Source organism: Gymnoscopelus braueri (genome assembly GCF_963280865.1).
Source record: "Gymnoscopelus braueri genome assembly, chromosome: 2".
Lineage (NCBI taxonomy): Eukaryota > Metazoa > Chordata > Actinopteri > Myctophiformes > Myctophidae > Gymnoscopelus > Gymnoscopelus braueri.
In genome coordinates, this window is record NC_137604.1 from 19,242,122 (window position 1) to 19,259,952 (window position 17,831).

The 17,831-nt window shown below is 40.4% G+C and overlaps 1 protein-coding gene across 1 annotated transcript in view; it reads right to left on the minus strand.

Annotated features, from left to right (window-relative positions):
* The window catches only part of LOC308078670 (uncharacterized protein), a 67,909-nt gene extending 60,800 nt beyond the window's left edge, over positions 1-7,109 (minus strand). The window contains exons 1-2 of the mRNA XM_080419939.1: positions 7,024-7,109; positions 6,682-6,918 (exon numbers count right to left, since the gene is read on the minus strand). Of these exons, the coding sequence (XP_080276065.1) occupies positions 6,682-6,820 (139 nt within the window). The 5' untranslated portion in view covers positions 6,821-6,918; positions 7,024-7,109. The remainder of the gene's footprint in view (positions 1-6,681; positions 6,919-7,023) is intronic.
* Positions 7,110-17,831: the final 10,722 nt, after the last annotated feature.

Genomic DNA, 17,831 nt, shown 5'->3' on the forward strand with positions numbered 1-17,831 from the left:
TGTGAGTGAGTGTGTGAGTGTGTATGTGAATCCAACAGTTCTTTCACAGCTAGCCTTAATGACCTTCAGCCTGATGGAAGGGTCTCGTAGTGGTGTGTGAGGGGTCCTTGACTTGGATGCAGGATGACACTCAACCCGCTACACAGGTCGTTTGTCTGCAACACATCAACATACAACAGGTTACAAACATACAACGGTAACTCTGTAGTTTTACCAAAGTGTTAAAGTATTCATTCAAACATTTCTACAACATTGACTGCATAAGCAGTCATTTTTTAAGGTTAACAGGTTAGTATTTACCAGTGGAGCAGGGACGACAGGCTTGACTTGGATGCAGGGCGAGACTCAAGCCGCTATAAACGTCGTTTGTCTGTAACACACCCACATCAAACAGGTTAAAAACATACAACTGTGGTGCCATATTGCACTTGGCATCACAAACGGAGAGAACAGAGTTTGTGTGAGTGAGTGTGTGAGTGTGTATGTGAATCCAACAGTTCTTTCACAGCTAGCCTTAATGACCTTCAGCCTGATGGAAGGGTCTCGTAGTGGTGTGTGAGGGGTCCTTGACTTGGATGCAGGATGACACTCAACCCGCTACACAGGTCGTTTGTCTGCAACACATCAACATACAACAGATTACAAACATACAACGGTAACTCTGTAGTTTTACCAAAGTGTTAAAGTATTCATTCAAACATTTCTACAACATTGACTGCATAAGCAGTCATTTTTTAAGGTTAACAGGTTAGTATTTACCAGTGGAGCAGGGACGACAGGCTTGACTTGGATGCAGGGCGAGACTCAAGCCGCTATAAACGTCGTTTGTCTGTAACACACCCACATCAAACAGGTTAAAAACATACAACTGTGGTGCCATATTGCACTTGGCATCACAAACGGAGAGAACAGAGTTTGTGTGAGTGAGTGTGTATGTGAATCCAACAGTTCTTTCACAGCTAGCCTTAATGACCTTCAGCCTGATGGAAGGGTCTCGTAGTGGTGTGTGAGGGGTCCTTGACTTGGATGCAGGATGACACTCAACCCGCTACACAGGTCGTTTGTCTGCAACACATCAACATACAACAGGTTACAAACAGCAAAGTACGGCATTCATTTATGGAGAATGTTAAAATACGGAAATAAGAGGTTTCTGCTTGACAATATATGCAATGTGTCCCTCTTGAGTGAGTGTGGAAATAGTGGCCTTCTACATCATTAAAGTTGCATCACCCCTGCTCCATTTTGTAGAGCAGGGTCAGGTTCAAATGAAACATAACATTTTTTGTGTTTGAAACATTAATTTTTTTTGTGTTTGTTTAACAAACACGGTTGTTAGCAGTTACATATGTAACCAAATGGACAAAATAGAAGTTACTAAATACATGAAAACACTACTGACTACACCAGTTGGAATTGCACCTACAGCCATTTAAGGTTTTAACTTTAAAAAGAAGGCTTTACAGAGCTTTAAAACTGCGTTGAGGAGCTGAGTGAAGACACCACGATTTGCAGAAGTTGACATTTTATTCACTTTAAATTAAAACAGCAAGTAACAATTTATGCCACATTAATACTGGTTAATATTAGTTATAGTCTTCCTCAAAAGTTACCATTTCCATTTTTGACTCAATAAACAAATACATTAATACACAGCACACAACAAGGGTTTAACTGAAATCTCAAGATATGGCATATACAAAGGAGGGAGGACCAACATTTTAATAAATCATCGCTGAATTCCAGTTTTATTTTGAAATTTGTCTAGTTTTTAGGAAGTCCTTTAATCTGAGGCTGGATTGAAGCAACACTTTGGCTAAACCAGTGGTTCTCAACCTTTGCAGGCCGCGACCCCCCGAAATAATCATATTTGAACTGGGGACCCCCCAAAATAATCATATTTGAACTGGGGACCCCCCCAACATAATCATATTTGAACTGGGGACCCCCCAAAATAATCATATTTGAACTGGGGACCCCCCCAACATAATCATATTTGAACTGGGGACCCCCCAAAATAATCATATTTGAACTGGGGACCCCCCCCCAAAATAATCATATTTGAACTGGGGACCCCCCCAAAATAATCATATTTGAACTGGGGACCCCCCCAACATAATCATATTTGAACTGGGGACCCCCCAAAATAATCATATTTGAACTGGGGACCCCCCCCCAAAATAATCATATTTGAACTGGGGACCCCCCCAAAATAATCATATTTGAACTGGGGACGCCCCATTTTGTTTGACTCCGTTCCACAGATAAATATTGTGAAAATAGCAGATCTACAAGCTCACAACGCCAGCTGCTATTTTCACAATGTTTGTCTCTTTCTTATATTATTTGACAATTTGGCCAATGTTTTATACTAGTTCATTGATTACTTGTGTTTTTACTTTCTTTTTAGGTATTAAAAAGGTTTAAAAGTCCTTAAATTGTCACTTCACTATCATCTGGGGACCCCCCAACATCATGTGGGTCCCGACCCACAGGTTGAGAACCACAGGGCTAAACAATGTGTTTATACTACGAGTATAATGTAGACTAGATGTGCCTTTATTTTCACCCTCTGGTGCATAAATAAGTTGCTGAGACTGCACTTCAAGTGCACAACTATTAATAGTCTAGCTAGCGCGACATGTGTGATGAACAGAGTCACGGTTTGATCAATATAACGTTGTTAATAGGCACAAACATTACTAGGCATGGTCTGTCCCAAACAAGTGCTACTTGTTCCTGGTATTGGAAATGTCTCCATTACAACCCGTACATCTACATAAACGTTCACATTTCAAATATAAAGTGATGACCCCACGGCCACGGATGTAACAAATCAAAACGCCTGTGTCTAAGTACCCGTATCTTCCGTATTGTTCGATAAAAATCTTTTTAATCCAACCGGTGGCCATTTTCTCAATTTCCATAAAATGCTTTCAATGACGTGACCCTACCGGTTGGGAGGTGTATTGCAGTCTCTGATACATTATAACTCTGAGAAAATGGCCGTCGATCAGATTAAAATGCTTTTTATTGAACAATATGGATGATACGGGTACTTAGACCCACCCGTTTCAACGTGTTATATCGATGCACACCTGGCGACATGTTGGGAAGCAACACCGTTGTGTGATGGACAGAATCAAGGTTTTACTAATAATATGACACAGGCTAGCAGCGCTAGCTGCAGGGACTAGCTAAGCTAACGCTGTTGCTAATGTTAATGCGAACAGCGTTGCTGTTAAGTGTTAACATTCCCTACCAAGTACGTCTTTTGAACGATAACAAACACATTAGGCCTACTGATATGAAATGTAAACCTTATAACGTTTTGATGGATGGATTAAGGGTTTATATTCTTACCGTGTGCCTGAGGGGATGCTTCCATCAACAAGTGGATGAAAGAAGAGGGAAAAGCGAACTTCCGTCCGCGCGCTTATTAGCGCCCCCCTCTGATCTTCCGGTGCAATTGAAACGCGTCAGGGCAATGTGATTGAATCACTTTCAGAGGATGATGTCAAGCTTCATGTTATCTCAACACAATGTAATCAGGTTTTTTGGTCAAACATGAATTGTTTATGTTGAGCACATATAATCAGTTCAATTATATCCCATAGGCCAACTTCTCATTTTTTTCAGTGTGTGATGGTTCTGCTTGTTAGAGAATTCCACACGACCTATATAGTGTGGGACCTCCATCAATTTGATAGGATTCGTTTGGTAAGATGAAGTATACCAGAATGCATCTACCAGCTGATGACCAGTGGGGTGTGAATAATAACAAGAAATGTCCACCGATGAGCCAGTCAGAGCACAGATTCTCTGTTTCATATAATTCACTCTCCAGCAACTTTTACCCGAAACACCTGAAATATAGACGGGACACTGAAAGCATGGACTATAGAACATAATGTTTGAGCACATGATATATCCATTATGCAGCATGAAAATAGCAATTATATTAAATAAACAGACAGTTTGATTCATACTCACACACTGAAGGGGAGCGGAGATCCTCTTGGCCTTGTACAACACAGTAATAACTGTAATCAGGAGATCTAGGAACATTGTGCTGCTGATCTGTGCCACTGTAGTCTCTGATCCTGTACCACAGGAAGGTGGGTTTGGGGTCTGTCACAGTACAACTGGTACTACAGGTCAGTTGCTCAGTACTTTTGGTGACTGTCATCACTTCAACATTCAGATCTGTTGAGATGATAAATACATATAGTGGGTCATCAATAATGTTGGCTAAACAACAGAAAATGTCTGCCGTGACCGGTGATGTAGTGAATCACTCAAATCAAAAAGATAGCCACACATAACACTTGAGTCAAATGTTATACATTATTTCATGATTTTAAAAAAAACATCGGCACTTGACTTTGAGCAGCCATGACTTGTGTTATATTTCCACTACACACCTCAGTACACGAAAAGTCACATTACTATTACTTTTATTCATCTCAAGTCAAAGTGCTTAAGTGTAATTCATTCCTCAGAAATAGTACTGTAATCTGACCTGAACCCAACATCTGTAATGAGTCTATTAAGTCACAAGTTTTCAAAGTGGGGCCAAAGTGGTGGCCTGGATGCGGCCATAAAGGAACATAAAGAAAATCTATGAGACAAATCTACACATTTGACAAGTTTTGACCTGGTGGTCAAGATTCAATGTATCCCCTAGGGGCGGCCATAGCTGAGTGGTTAGTGAGCCCGCCTAGGGAGCCAGAGGTCCTGGTTGCCCCAAGTTCGATTCCAGGCCAGGCCAGCATATATGTCGATGAAATGAAATTTGTCCCTGAGCAAGACTCTTAACCCCTAATTGCTCACAGGTTCTCATTGGAAACAAGACCGCAAGGACTTGAACGACCTGTTAAAAGGAATTATCCTTATCCCTGAGCAAGCAGGTAGGCTCTATTAGCTCAATGGTGAAAATAATTCAGCACTGGCGCAGGAAACCTGGGTTCAAATCCAGGGTAGAAGAGGAAAGTTACTTGCAGCATTAATGAATAAACAAAACAAAGATCCTCAGATGCACAGTGCATTTAATTATGTATTTTTTGCAATGGAAGTTTGATTCAGTAGAATGCTGGCTCTTCCTTAGTTAAAAAGGTAAAATGTTAAATAATAATATCAATATAGTAATCATGTAAATCTCAGACCTTAGAGAAACGTACCATTGTAAACAACAAATAACTTGAGTAAACAAAGATGTGTCTAACCTCTGAAGTAAGTGATGGAACGCATCAATGATTTAGGAGACATTCTCCCATCAGCATAGGTCATTCTAAAGCAGCTTGGATTGATAGAATCTGTGAGAAATAAATGACATGCAGTTACTGAAATGATTGAGACAAGTAAATATGTAAACCCTTATTGTAAAACATCAGAATACTTAATAAAGTGTAATAGTATCCTTTATTACAAGGAAAGTTAGATTTTGTTAGATAGCCATTTGCATACCTATCTCAAACTATAACTAGAAAAAGTGCTCCGCGGAGCACAGGTCTCCGCCAGGTCAGGTAGGTTATTGTGGCCTCCTGGTGGCGCTATAATAGGCCAATGTTTAAAGGGTGCCATTTGTTCTTGGGCCTTGCACGGCAATCGGACACTGCATTCATGGTTTGAGGCATTTTGTGCAAAAAAAATGTTTTGCTAAATTAGACCTGCTGGTGGCGCTATAACAGGCCAATGTTAAAAGGGTGGCATTAGTTCCCAACATAGTGTGAATGTGCGTGCAAAGTTTGACCGCAATCGGACGGTGCGTTCATGATTTGCGGAATTTTGTTTAAAACAAGCCACTACTGCAAACTTTAGATGTCAATCTTAGCCAATGAGGATGGAATAAGAAAAATCAAACACAAATCACATGACTATGGAGATCATGTGTACTGATTTGCGTGAAATTTGGATAAAATTGGAAGGAGTAATATAAAAAAATGTGTTTTACATAAGTCGGCCTCCTGGTGGCGCTATAAATGCAGATGTGAAAAATGCAGGGCAGAGGTTTTTCCTTTACCTCTAGGGAATGCGCATACAAAGTTTTACACAGATCGGTGCAGTTATAGGTAAAAACATGAATCGGACTGTTATAGCGCCACCATGAGGCTGATTTGAAAATTTTCAAGTGGCATTTATTCCTCGGCATAGTGGGAATGTGTGTGCAAAGTTTCACGGAAATTGCATGCTGTGTTCATGATTTGAGGCATTTTGTTGAAAACGGAGCACTCCTGCAAACTTTGGAAGCCATTTTGAGCCAATCAGGATGGAATATGAAAGATCTGAAAGACACGTTTCGTTTAATGACTATAGAGATACTGTGTACCGACTTGCGAGATTTTTGGACAAAATCTGTAGGAGTACTGTCAAAAAATATCAAATCGGCCACCTGGTGGCGCTATAAAAGGCCCATGTGAAAAATTTGGGGCAGAAGTTCGGAATTGGCATCCAGGGAGTATGTGTGCACAGTTTCGCTGCGATCAAGCCAATGGTGGCGGAGATTAGCTGCTCACAGACGGACACACACACACACACACACACGGACGGACGGACGGACAAACGGACGGAGGGTAAAACATAATCTCTCGCCATGCCTTTCGGCCTGGCGGAGACAATAAACAGCTATACTGTGTGTACAGTATCTCCTTTGTAAACAGATGTGATAATGTCACCACTCACCGACTGAAACATTAGGGGCTTTGAGAGCTTCATGACCTTTAACAGCACAGGAGTAGATCACTTTTTCCTCACTGTTATCAAGGAGCTGGTACCAGGGAGACGAGTCCTCATAGAGGAACTGTCCATTCTTATACCACATGTAGGTGTGGCTGTCAGTCAGAGGACAGCTGGTACTGCAGTTCAAAATCACTCCCTGTCCCTCTCTCAATGGACCAAGTATCACCTTCACCTGTAGCTCTACAGGTCACATTTTTATAAATGTTCTTTAGAAATTTATAACAATTACCATTTTGATTATTGAATTAACACATTACCATCATGATACTATTACTACTACTGTACCTGTGACATTGAGACTAAAGATTGATGTACCAATGGAGTCTGCTGAGCACTGGTATATGTTTGCATCACTCTCTCTCACTTCATCGATTCTTTGAGTTGACTGACCCTCTGGAGAATTCACTACCGTACATAATATGTAACATCAGACAGCTGTTTAAAATTTAACCAGTCTTCAAATAGTCCAGTATAACAGTTTGTGTTTGATGTGTGATGTGTACCTGGGCATGGCAGATCTACTGTCGATCCCTTCAAAACACACAAGTGTGTTTTTTGTCCAAGAATTCCTGACACAGAATACATTATAAGAACATAATTACTTAAAGACATTATTACACAGAAGAAGTCAAAACAGGACAGCACAACAAGGGCAAAATTGCAATACAGTACAAGGTGATGTGGCAATGAGGTATGGTTTGTCTGTCATCATCTTATTGAGAAGCATTTTTAACACCTGTGTCTATTTGGGCTGATTCCTCTTGCAGTGAGACTGGGTTGTCACCATTACACACTTGCTCAACTTCCCAATTCAAAAGGGTGAACAAAGACTGATTTACAAGAGGATTGTCTGTGTTAACTGTTCTTAGATTACTTTAGTTTTGTTCACTATCTTCACTATCAGTTACTTGCAGGTGATTGCTTACAGTATAGTATATTACTTAGTTTTGAAATGTTTTCAATATAGGTGGTCGTGGTGTAGCATATAAAGTCAATGGTTCCCAAACTGGGAAATGTTTTTTGGGGGTCCCCAGATGATTAGTTTAATGCGCAACATTGTTTTCTCACTCAACAGTAAACCAGTATACAGGGTTCACATTTCTAGAATTCAAATTTGGATTTAATAATAATAATTACTAGCCTATGTCAAAAGTAACCAACAAATTATACTATAAAAAATTGTCAAACATTGGCCAAATTGTCAAATATTACCTCGCATTGCAAGCTTAATTACTTAGCGTAGTTCGGCTATTTTCACAACATTTATCTGTGGAACTGAGTCAAACTAAATGTAATGCCTCAACTTCTATAATTCCAAGTGCATGTCAGGGTAGGGGGTCCCCAGTTCAAATATGATTATTTTGGGTGGTCACAGCCTGAAAGGTTTGGGAACCCTTGGGGTAAGCTTTTGGTAAAAACAAAACTTTGTCTTTATTAAAGCTCTATATTCTGATAGTAATCATTGCTAAAGAGTGATTGTTCAGTAGCATGGGTCTCCCTCTCCCCATCTGTCCAGCTTTTTTGTAAACAGAAAATACTTTTTCAGGTCGGGATACCAATTTATTTTAGGATAGACAACCCATACAGGATAAACAAGTGAATAGTGATGACCCAAAGAAATGAGCAGACAAAGTTGGATCTGGAACAATATAAAACAAATTGAAGCTGCAATGGGTCCTCTCTCCTGATGCCTGGTGGCAACCCACCTGAACATTTATTTTCTGTTTATGAAATATCTGGAGAAATGTGGAGACCCCTGTTACTGAACACTATTTCAATGATTACTATCAAAGCTATTAAATACATACTTTAACAAACAAATATCACTTACTGCACCTTTACATTACTGTGCATTTTAATTACTGTTTAATTGCTTATCCCTTATAAACCTGTATGCTGGTAATTCCTTGTGGTGGACAACAGCCAGCCATGAATAGCAACAATTGGCAACACATTCATGAACAATTTGACAACAAATTCATACCTGAAACAGATAGGAGCCAAGTCACAAACACACATCTACTTCCAGACAACAGCATGACTGGACCGGTCCTTTGGCTTTTAGCTAGAAAGATAATAAAATTCATGACAGCTTATTTAGAAAATATTATGTTTATGGAATATGAAACAAACAATATATAATTCGTTAAAATACACAGCACTTTACTTACTGAGTTACCTCTTACCTATCCACTTCGTGCCTTGTGGCACATAAGGCCTTTTACTTACTTACTGAGTAAAGGATGATAATTTGATGATAATTTGTTGAATTTACACGAGTTGACAGAGTGGAGTGGTGAGATCATAGTTCACGCAAATGTATTCTATATAGGCTTGGGTTGTGAGACATCTCAAAAAGATTTCCTTCCTCTTTATTGAATGTCTGTAAGGGAACTTTTAAACCATAAGCAGCAAACATGGGGATGTTTGATCTATGTATAGTAACAGTGAAGTAGTTTCATGTTTTTTAAATATTTTAACTGTACTGTACATAGATCATTACTCAATTGGAGTATTTAAACGAAATATATTGATTCAACTAACTGCTTTATTTTTGTATTCTGACATTGTTATGCAAACTTCCAGGTAAAAAGTCTAGCTAAGTCTATCTATTTCATATTAGATAAGGGTAAATTTTGAGGCTTGAGGTTGTCAGAGATGAACATGTGATCTGTGGTTTCTGAATAGTGTGAAATGACTCAGTAGTGTTCAAAAACAAGATGATGTCACATGTCAGCCTAACTGGTCACTGAATGTAGGCCTACTACCAAAATGTCCCTTATATTTGATGTGTATTTGTGCTGTTAGTCCTGCCGTGGTACAGTATACACTTGACAAATGATGTTCAGATTTCCCCATTTTAATCTTCATGCTTAATGCTAAATGGACTCATAATAATAATACTAATAATACTAATACTAATACTAATACTAATACTTATACTAATACTAATACTAATACTAATACTAATACTACTACTACTACTACTACTACTAATAATAATAATAATATATATTTTAATAATAATAATAACTTTGTAGTTGCTACTGTAGCAGGCATAATCTGGTGGTAAAGAACACTTGCATTGGACACACACACACACACACACACACACACACACACACACACACACACACACACACACACACACACACACACACACACACACACACACACACACACACACACACACACACACACACACACACACACACCAAAAAAATCCAACAATTTCAACAGGCACATTCTGGTTGTTTCATGTTATAGAGCAGTTGAATTGAACATTTGTCACAGTGAGACTATTATTTGGTCCATATTGAGGTACACAGGAAATTAGAAGAGCTGGCCTATGTATGTTTATGCATCAATTAATAATTTTAAAAGGCACATTCCCTCGATTGAATACAAGAGCGCTCGCCTCAAAACCTACCCACCCAGTTGTTTTTGTCTTAAATAAACCCCCTCATCGCTGCAGTGGCTGTCTCACCCTCAAGGAGGAGAGGGTACAATAGTGAGGGTCAAGGAGGTAGAATGGTGTGATTATTGTGAATCCCAGCAGTTGTATGCTCAGTGTCCAATCTGGTTTACACATGCCTTGACCTTTGAGTGTTTGAAATAGCCCTCTTATAACCCTCGGTCGAGGTACACACAGCACTTCCTGATCCTTGACCTCTCTTCTAAGCTTTAAGCCGGCCAATCATAGTGGTTCTTGACATGACAGGGATTGGCCGACGATGTTGAGACATCACCCGGGGCAACAGATGTGACCCAGGAAATTAAGAGAGGATGGTTTTCTTGTTGTGAGTAAATCCCATCACTCAATTATACACAAACAGATCAACTGTTCATGCGTGGATGAGCACACCGAAAGTAGCTGGTCTTCAATTTTCGGCGATCTGATATTTTTGGTGCAACACGGCCTACAACCAAGTATAAGTCAGGCTACCAACCACTTCAGGGAGAGACCAGCGAATGAGGAAGGAGCCTCCCTTGAACAACTGCGGGTGAGCCCTGTAGAGGGCGCCATGCTATTACACTCTTTATCTGCACAGGACTATTTGTCAGTGAGACCAATTGTATGCCACTCTTTCCTATGCCATATGGTCATCGCTTGTCAACACTTTGAAGGCCATATGTTTGCTAATGTTTTCCACTGTTTACTGGATTTTCTGATATGATATTGTCCATGGGAAAAGCTTAGTGAGACCAAAAATATCTGATCCAGATAATTCTACAGTCCCACTTTAGCAAATGGAGAAAATCCATCTGAAAATAATATGTAGGGTTAACACCCATAGCAGGTGCTGTGTGTGTGTGTGTGTGTGTGTGTGTGTGTGTGTGTGTGTGTGTGTGTGTGTGTGTGTGTGTGTGTGTGTGTGTGTGTGTGTGTGTGTGTGTGTGTGTGTGTGTGTGTGTGTGTGTGTGTGTGTGTGTGTGTGTGTGTGTGTGTGTGTGTGTGTGTGTGTGTGTGTGTGTGTGTGTGTGTGTGTGTGTGCGTGTGCGTGCGTGCGTATGTGCGTGCATGCATGCGTGTGCACGTGCTTGAGGATCCACCATGTATACGGCACAGAAGGGTACACATGGAGGCCCTGATATCTTAATACCTAGCCATAATATAAGAGTCAAGGCTGTGTGTGTGTGTGTGTGTGTGTGTGTGTGTGTGTGTGTGTGTGTGTGTGTGTGTGTGTGTGTGTGTGTGTGTGTGTGTGTGTGTGTGTGTGTGTGTGTGTGTGTGTGTGTGTGTGTGTGTGTGTGTGTGTGTGACACACAGACAGACAGACAGACAGACAGACAGAGAAATAGAACAGAGTTTACTCTATGAGTATGCATAGAATGAATTGCTTGGCTGTGTGTTGCGGTGCATGTCCATAAATGTCCTTTTACTGTATGCCATGGTGAACCTCTAACATTTGACTAAGTGGATACATGTGATATTTTTAAATGCATGCAGGTGTGTGGGTTCATGACACATGTAAGAATAGAGAAGGTAAAGTCGATGGTCAATGACAGAGGGAAGAATGAAAGTCATGAAAGTGGAGCACAGCTAGCTTTAATGCGGCTTAGTTGAATGTCAGCTGAAATGCTGAACCATCGTGTATGACCAGCAGCCACTAAGCCTGCTATACTGTTTTGACATGACTAAAGTGTTTTAGCTGTGGTTAGTCTGGCAAAACCCATTACTAGTTGACAACCCATAAAAACACTAAAAGTGATACTAACAGCAACATCTGTATTACCCCACCTCACCAAGAGGAAGCTGTGTATGTCGTAAAAGCTCCCTTTCTGGCTTTGCGAGCAAATCTTTTGTGAATTGGGGACATAAGCGTGCATTACTTTTCTACTATCTAGAACAGGGTTTATGTCCCCTGACCAATCACAGCTCATGCCACTAGGTGCATGACAACACAAAAAATAATCACATCTGATCTGACCATGAAAGCCTGAAGTGAAGTGAAACTAGAAAAAGTGCTCCTCGGAGCACAGGTCTCCGCCAGGTCAGGTACGTTATTCTGGCCTCCTGGTGGCGCTATAATAGGCCAATGTGAAAAGGGTGCCAACCGTGCCATTTATTCTTGCATTGACACTGCATTCATGATTTGAGGCATTTTGTTCCAAAAATTAGTTTTGCTAAATTAAACCTGCTGGTGGCGCTATAACAGGCCAATGTGAGAAGGGTGGCATTTCTTCCTCTGCCTAGTGGGAATGTGCGTGTGAAATTTCACGGAAATCGCAAGCTGTGTGTATACTTTGAGGCTTTTTGTTCAAAACGGACCAATCCTGCAAACTTTGGAAGCCAACCTTAGGCAATGAGGATGGAATATGGGAAATCGGACGGATCCGTGTTGATCACATGACTATAGTGATACTGTGTACCGATTTGCATGACGTTTTGGATAAAGTTTATAGGAGTAATATAAAAAAATGGGTTTTGCACAAATCGGCCTCCTGGTGGCGCTATAACAGGCCCATGTGAAAGATTTGGGGCAGAGGTTCTGAATTGGCATCCAGGGAGTGTGTGTGCACAGTTTCGGAGCGACCGGGCCAACGGTGCCGGAGATTAGCTGGTGACAGACGGACGGACACACACACACACACACACACACACACACACACACACACGGACGGACGGACAGACAGACAGGGGGTAAAACATACTCTCTCGCCATGCCTTCGGCCTGGCGGAGACAATGAAAGTAAAACTGAAGAAGAAAATGAATGTTAGGTCATAGCATCCAGCAAATCTCTGTATACCAATTGTGAAGCAGTTTTGTTCATATTCATGGTTAAGTATTGTATTTTCAAAGATCACTATTTACTTTTGGCCAAAATGAGGCCTAGACTGTCACCTCACTAAGGACTGATGATGTCACTGCTGGAGGACTCTATGTTTGAAGTGTGTTCGTGAAGCTTACATTGTTTTATACAACTAAAAGAAGAGCATAATTGATATAACCGAAATTGCTTAATTTCCTCATTTTGTCTGGGAAGCATTATTGTTAATATCTAATGTTTTTTTGTTTTAATCAATACTGTGCTTTATACATACATACAATTATCTGTTGGTCATTGGGTAGTTCCACCATGAGGACCCCAATTGAAACAAGCCAGTGCGGCTTTTCTGGGCTTTTCAATCCTATTTAGTTGACCTTGCGTTGAACTTCCATGTGCTTTTTTCTCTGCAAACTTCTAAATAAAGTATTCAATCAATCAATCAATCAATCAAATTCCTTGTGATTGTTTCCTTTTATATCCTATTTTGACACGATCCGTGACATGCTCTGTCTCCCTGTTGTCTTTTAATGTTTTTGTTGTTTCCCAGTTATAGTTAGTGTTTAACTTTTCAGTGGCATTCCTGTTATTTTGTAGTAAGGTTGCATTCCCTGTTTCCTTGTTAGGTTTTGCTTCACACTCTTATTTTGTAGTATTGTTCCATTGTTTCCTATTCTCTTTGTAGCCGTTGCCTGTCTTGTCTCACCTACCCTTTGATTAGTCATATTCTCCTCCTGTGTCCTCTTAGTCCCCCAGCCTATCCCAGTGTCCTGTTATTTCCCTGTCTAATTAAGCCCTGTGTTTGCGCTGCATAATTGCTCGTTCATTGTCCAGTGTTATGTGTAGGATGTCTTGAGTTCAGAGCCTTTTATTATTTAATTTTGAGTTATTAACCACTTTGAACCGACCTGTTCAGCCTCTGTCTCTCCTGCATTTGGGTCCTACATTCTGCTCTGACTCAAACCGTGACATGCTAAGGTTGATGTGATTAAAGGGCAAGAACGTAGTTACCTTGTCATGATGTAACTCCCAAGGTGGGCAAGAAATAAGAAATTGATCATTGAAAATATGCTCCTTATGATTTACATTGTACGGTGAAACTTTTAGCACGTAAACAAACACAAACAAAGCTGATTCAGACAAGATAGAACATCACAAGATCCGGATCCGTGGATCCTGATCTTCAAATAGTAAATTTAACAGGAAGTTGAAAAAACAGTACTGGGTTTTGTGATGTTCTATATTGTCTGAATCAGCTTTGTTTGTGTTTGTTTACATACAAAAAGGGTGACTTTGAGAGCTGTTTCGCTGTACAATGTATGTCAACTAGACGCGTCGCAATTCTGGGAAATTGCAAAGTGTGGTTGCACCGACACCGGTCGCGGGTCACGGCCGCCGGGACTCGAGGAATACGCCTGGAGGAATACCGTCAGAGGCCGCGCGACGTGCGATTCGAATTCGGTGCCGATCGGATCCCGCGTTCGTGACACGTGCCGTTTTGATGGAAATAGGCCCCTCCCACTAAAGAAACAGGCCCCTACCACAAATGTAGCGGGCCAATGACATCGTCATGTCACTCCTGAGATCACTTGCTTTTCTTTTTGAGAGAACTGATCCCCCCAAAAATCTTGTTTTTGCATCAAACGGTTACATTTTGCGCATTTGTGGTGCCTCCTATGGATCAAAGTGGAAACGCTTTTGGGGATTCGTTGAGTAAACAACCTTCGACATGTGATTCAAATTTGGGATTGATTGGACGTTTCGTTCGTGATTTTTGGCATTCTTTGTAAAACGGGCCCCTCCCACTAACTTTGGAAGCCAATTACGGACGAACGGTAAGGACTATCAAAATGCCGTGGATATCTTTATTGCTAGGGTCCAGAGATCATGTGTACCAATTTTTGTGATTTTTTTATAAAATACGTGGGAGGAGGAGCTAAAAGTGTGTTTTGAAGAAAATTCTAAATGGCGGAAAATCTATCCAGACGCAAATGGGCTTGGCCTATATGGGGAGTTGCGTCATGACTCAAGAAATCCAGGGGGAAAGATTTTTTTATTCTAAGACCTCCGGTTCAAAAGTTATAGGCCAAAATGTAAAGTGGGCTGTTATAGTGGCCGACTGGGTGTAATTATTTTTTTAATAATTTGGCAATAAACTATGAACTCCCCTTTAAAGTCTTTTAACTACCTTACGGTTTCAGAGAAAAGAATACTTGAATTGGAGTTTTTTTCATTTTCCCATTAAAGTCGATGGGGACATTTAATGCACTAATAAATCAATATCAATTAAACTATGTAACCAATCTCTTAGCAAAGTACAAGCAGTCTATTCCCGGTGAAGCCGGTCAATTTGACATATGGCACGAGTGTGGGAAAAATAAACAGTGTGAGAAATTGCGCGTCAGAATAAAGTTTATCTAGTGAAATAATAAAGTCGGAAGAGTAGCCTACTATAGTCTGGTTGCCCTATCCGGGCAACCACACTAATGATTAGCATATTTTGAATGATCAATTTCTAATCAGTGGAGCAAACTTTTTTTTTCTTGCCCACCTTTGGAGTTACATCATGGCAAGGTATCTACACAACCCAAACCTCCTCTACAGTACCAAGTCTTCTTGTCCTTTAAAGTTGGCAATAATTACAGCTTTGACTAGTGTGATCTGAACCATGGCCTTGCATTTTGTATGATGCTGCTTTTTTGATTGATTGAATACTAGTCAGAAATGTAAAACAGCACGTATCTATGTGTGCATGTGTGTGTGTGTGTGTGTGTGTGTGTGTGAGAGAGAGAGAGAGAGAGAGAGAGAGAGAGAGAGAGAGAGAGAGAGAGAGAGAGAGAGTGTGTGTGTGAAAGAGAGTGTGAAAGTGAGAGTGAAAGAGAGTGTGTGTGTGCTTGCGCATGTACACACCTACAGCTGTTAATATCATGTCTACATATCCTAATCAGTTTTTCAAGGTGAACCTTTATAATCAGAAGTAGGCCTACTTGTGATAATGTCTTGTGATAATATGACTCATGTGCTAGTTTATCCAGCCTTTCTGTGTGGAACATTAGGTGACAATGAAAAATTTGCTGACAGTTAAATGCACTTAGAATAGGAGTGATTTGTTAAAGATGCAACATGGATTTGTATAGCTCTCAAGTTTGAATGTATTGATGGAAAAAGATTACATGCATACTGTAGATCAACCAAGATGAATGCCACTGATAGAATTTGAATCTTGGGCATCTTTGGGCAGTTATTTAATTATTTCCAACATTGGGTATGAACACAAGTGTACAGCAAAATTATCTTTAATTCTTGTGCCCCTATTTTGGGCATGTCATTATAGGTGACAATAAAATAAATTCAAAAATAAATTGTGGATAGAAAACATTGCATGTATAAGACCTATTACATAGCACACTAAATTGAGAGTTTGCCCAAGCAGAGGAAATTAATTTAGTAATGTGACCTTACCCATTTCAAAATCTCAAACATTTAACATTTATTTTTCCAAAATCTATATTTCTATAAAGGTCTTTCGCACCCAGGCCGGCCTCGGAGCCAGGCCGGGCACCGTTGGATGCGCCTCGCCAGCAACAAGCTAACCCCGTCCCAGTACGATCCACCGTTTTGGCGTTATAGCCGTTTTAAGGAGAACATCGTATATCTGTTTCTAGACCAGCTTGCTGTACAAGCTGGTAAAAAAATACATTATCTGTCCCGTTAATACCTGTGTGAAGCCCCATTGACGTGATACTGTTGCTCCCACTGCAGTTCAGCCCCCTCCCACTCCCATTCAATTCCCCTGGCTCAGACTTAATAGCTTGTCTTGGTGCAGACTTTCTCTTATCTCGCATGTTTGATGACTTCTCCGGAGAGATATGGAGGATTGTAATGAGGGTTAATGAAAAAGAGGGCCAGTTCAAGTCTCAGCACATGGGAGAATCACTGTCTTCCTGCCATAGCCTGCTGAGCACTTGGCCCAGGTACAAGAATAACACTGTATAATGAATACATAAACACACATTATGTGCTTGTACACATCACATTCCACTGATAACTTTGGCAGCAGCTCTGCATTTTGTTGTTATCGTGATGTTTTGATGATAGGAGTAGTTCGTATTTTTTAAGGAATTACAGGCCATGTTACACACAGCTTAATCGGGAATTTGTACCTTAGTTTGTACATTTGTGCTCATTTCATCAGAGAGCACCGGGGCAGCCAGGGGTAGCATCGCTGAAACCGGTAAAAGCCAGATCTACCCCTTGATTTATACTGTACTTGGTGACACCGGTGCACATCTAATTATACAGTAAATCACCCTTTACTCTGAAATTTAAAAACGGACATGATTTTCCTGTGTTGGGGACACTTTAATGTGAAGGACCGTGGCTTAGTTTTACCCAGTGAAATCTCACGTCTACTTAAATCATTTTTTATGTTTAATGGGGCTTGTGCGTACAGTATGTGGCATGAAGTTGAACAAAAAGGGGGAAAGGAGGAGCTGAATACTACATCTCTCATGTTTACATATCTTGTGGGCCAAAAACCACGTCCAGATATGATTTAAATGTGCTTAATAAAAGAAAGAAAGGCAATACTGGGCTGTGAATAATTTGTTTACTTACTTACTTATTTTGTTCTTTTAATTGTATTCTTCCTCACGTAGCATAGCTGACATTTAAGACTACATTGGTCAATACATGTACTGTACAAGGGAATACTAAACTAACAAAACCACTGTACTTTGATACAAACTTACACACATACCAACGTCTACCACGTTTACTGTGCCCTTTTCCTCTTCCTAGCCAACATCCGAGCCAGGTCTCAA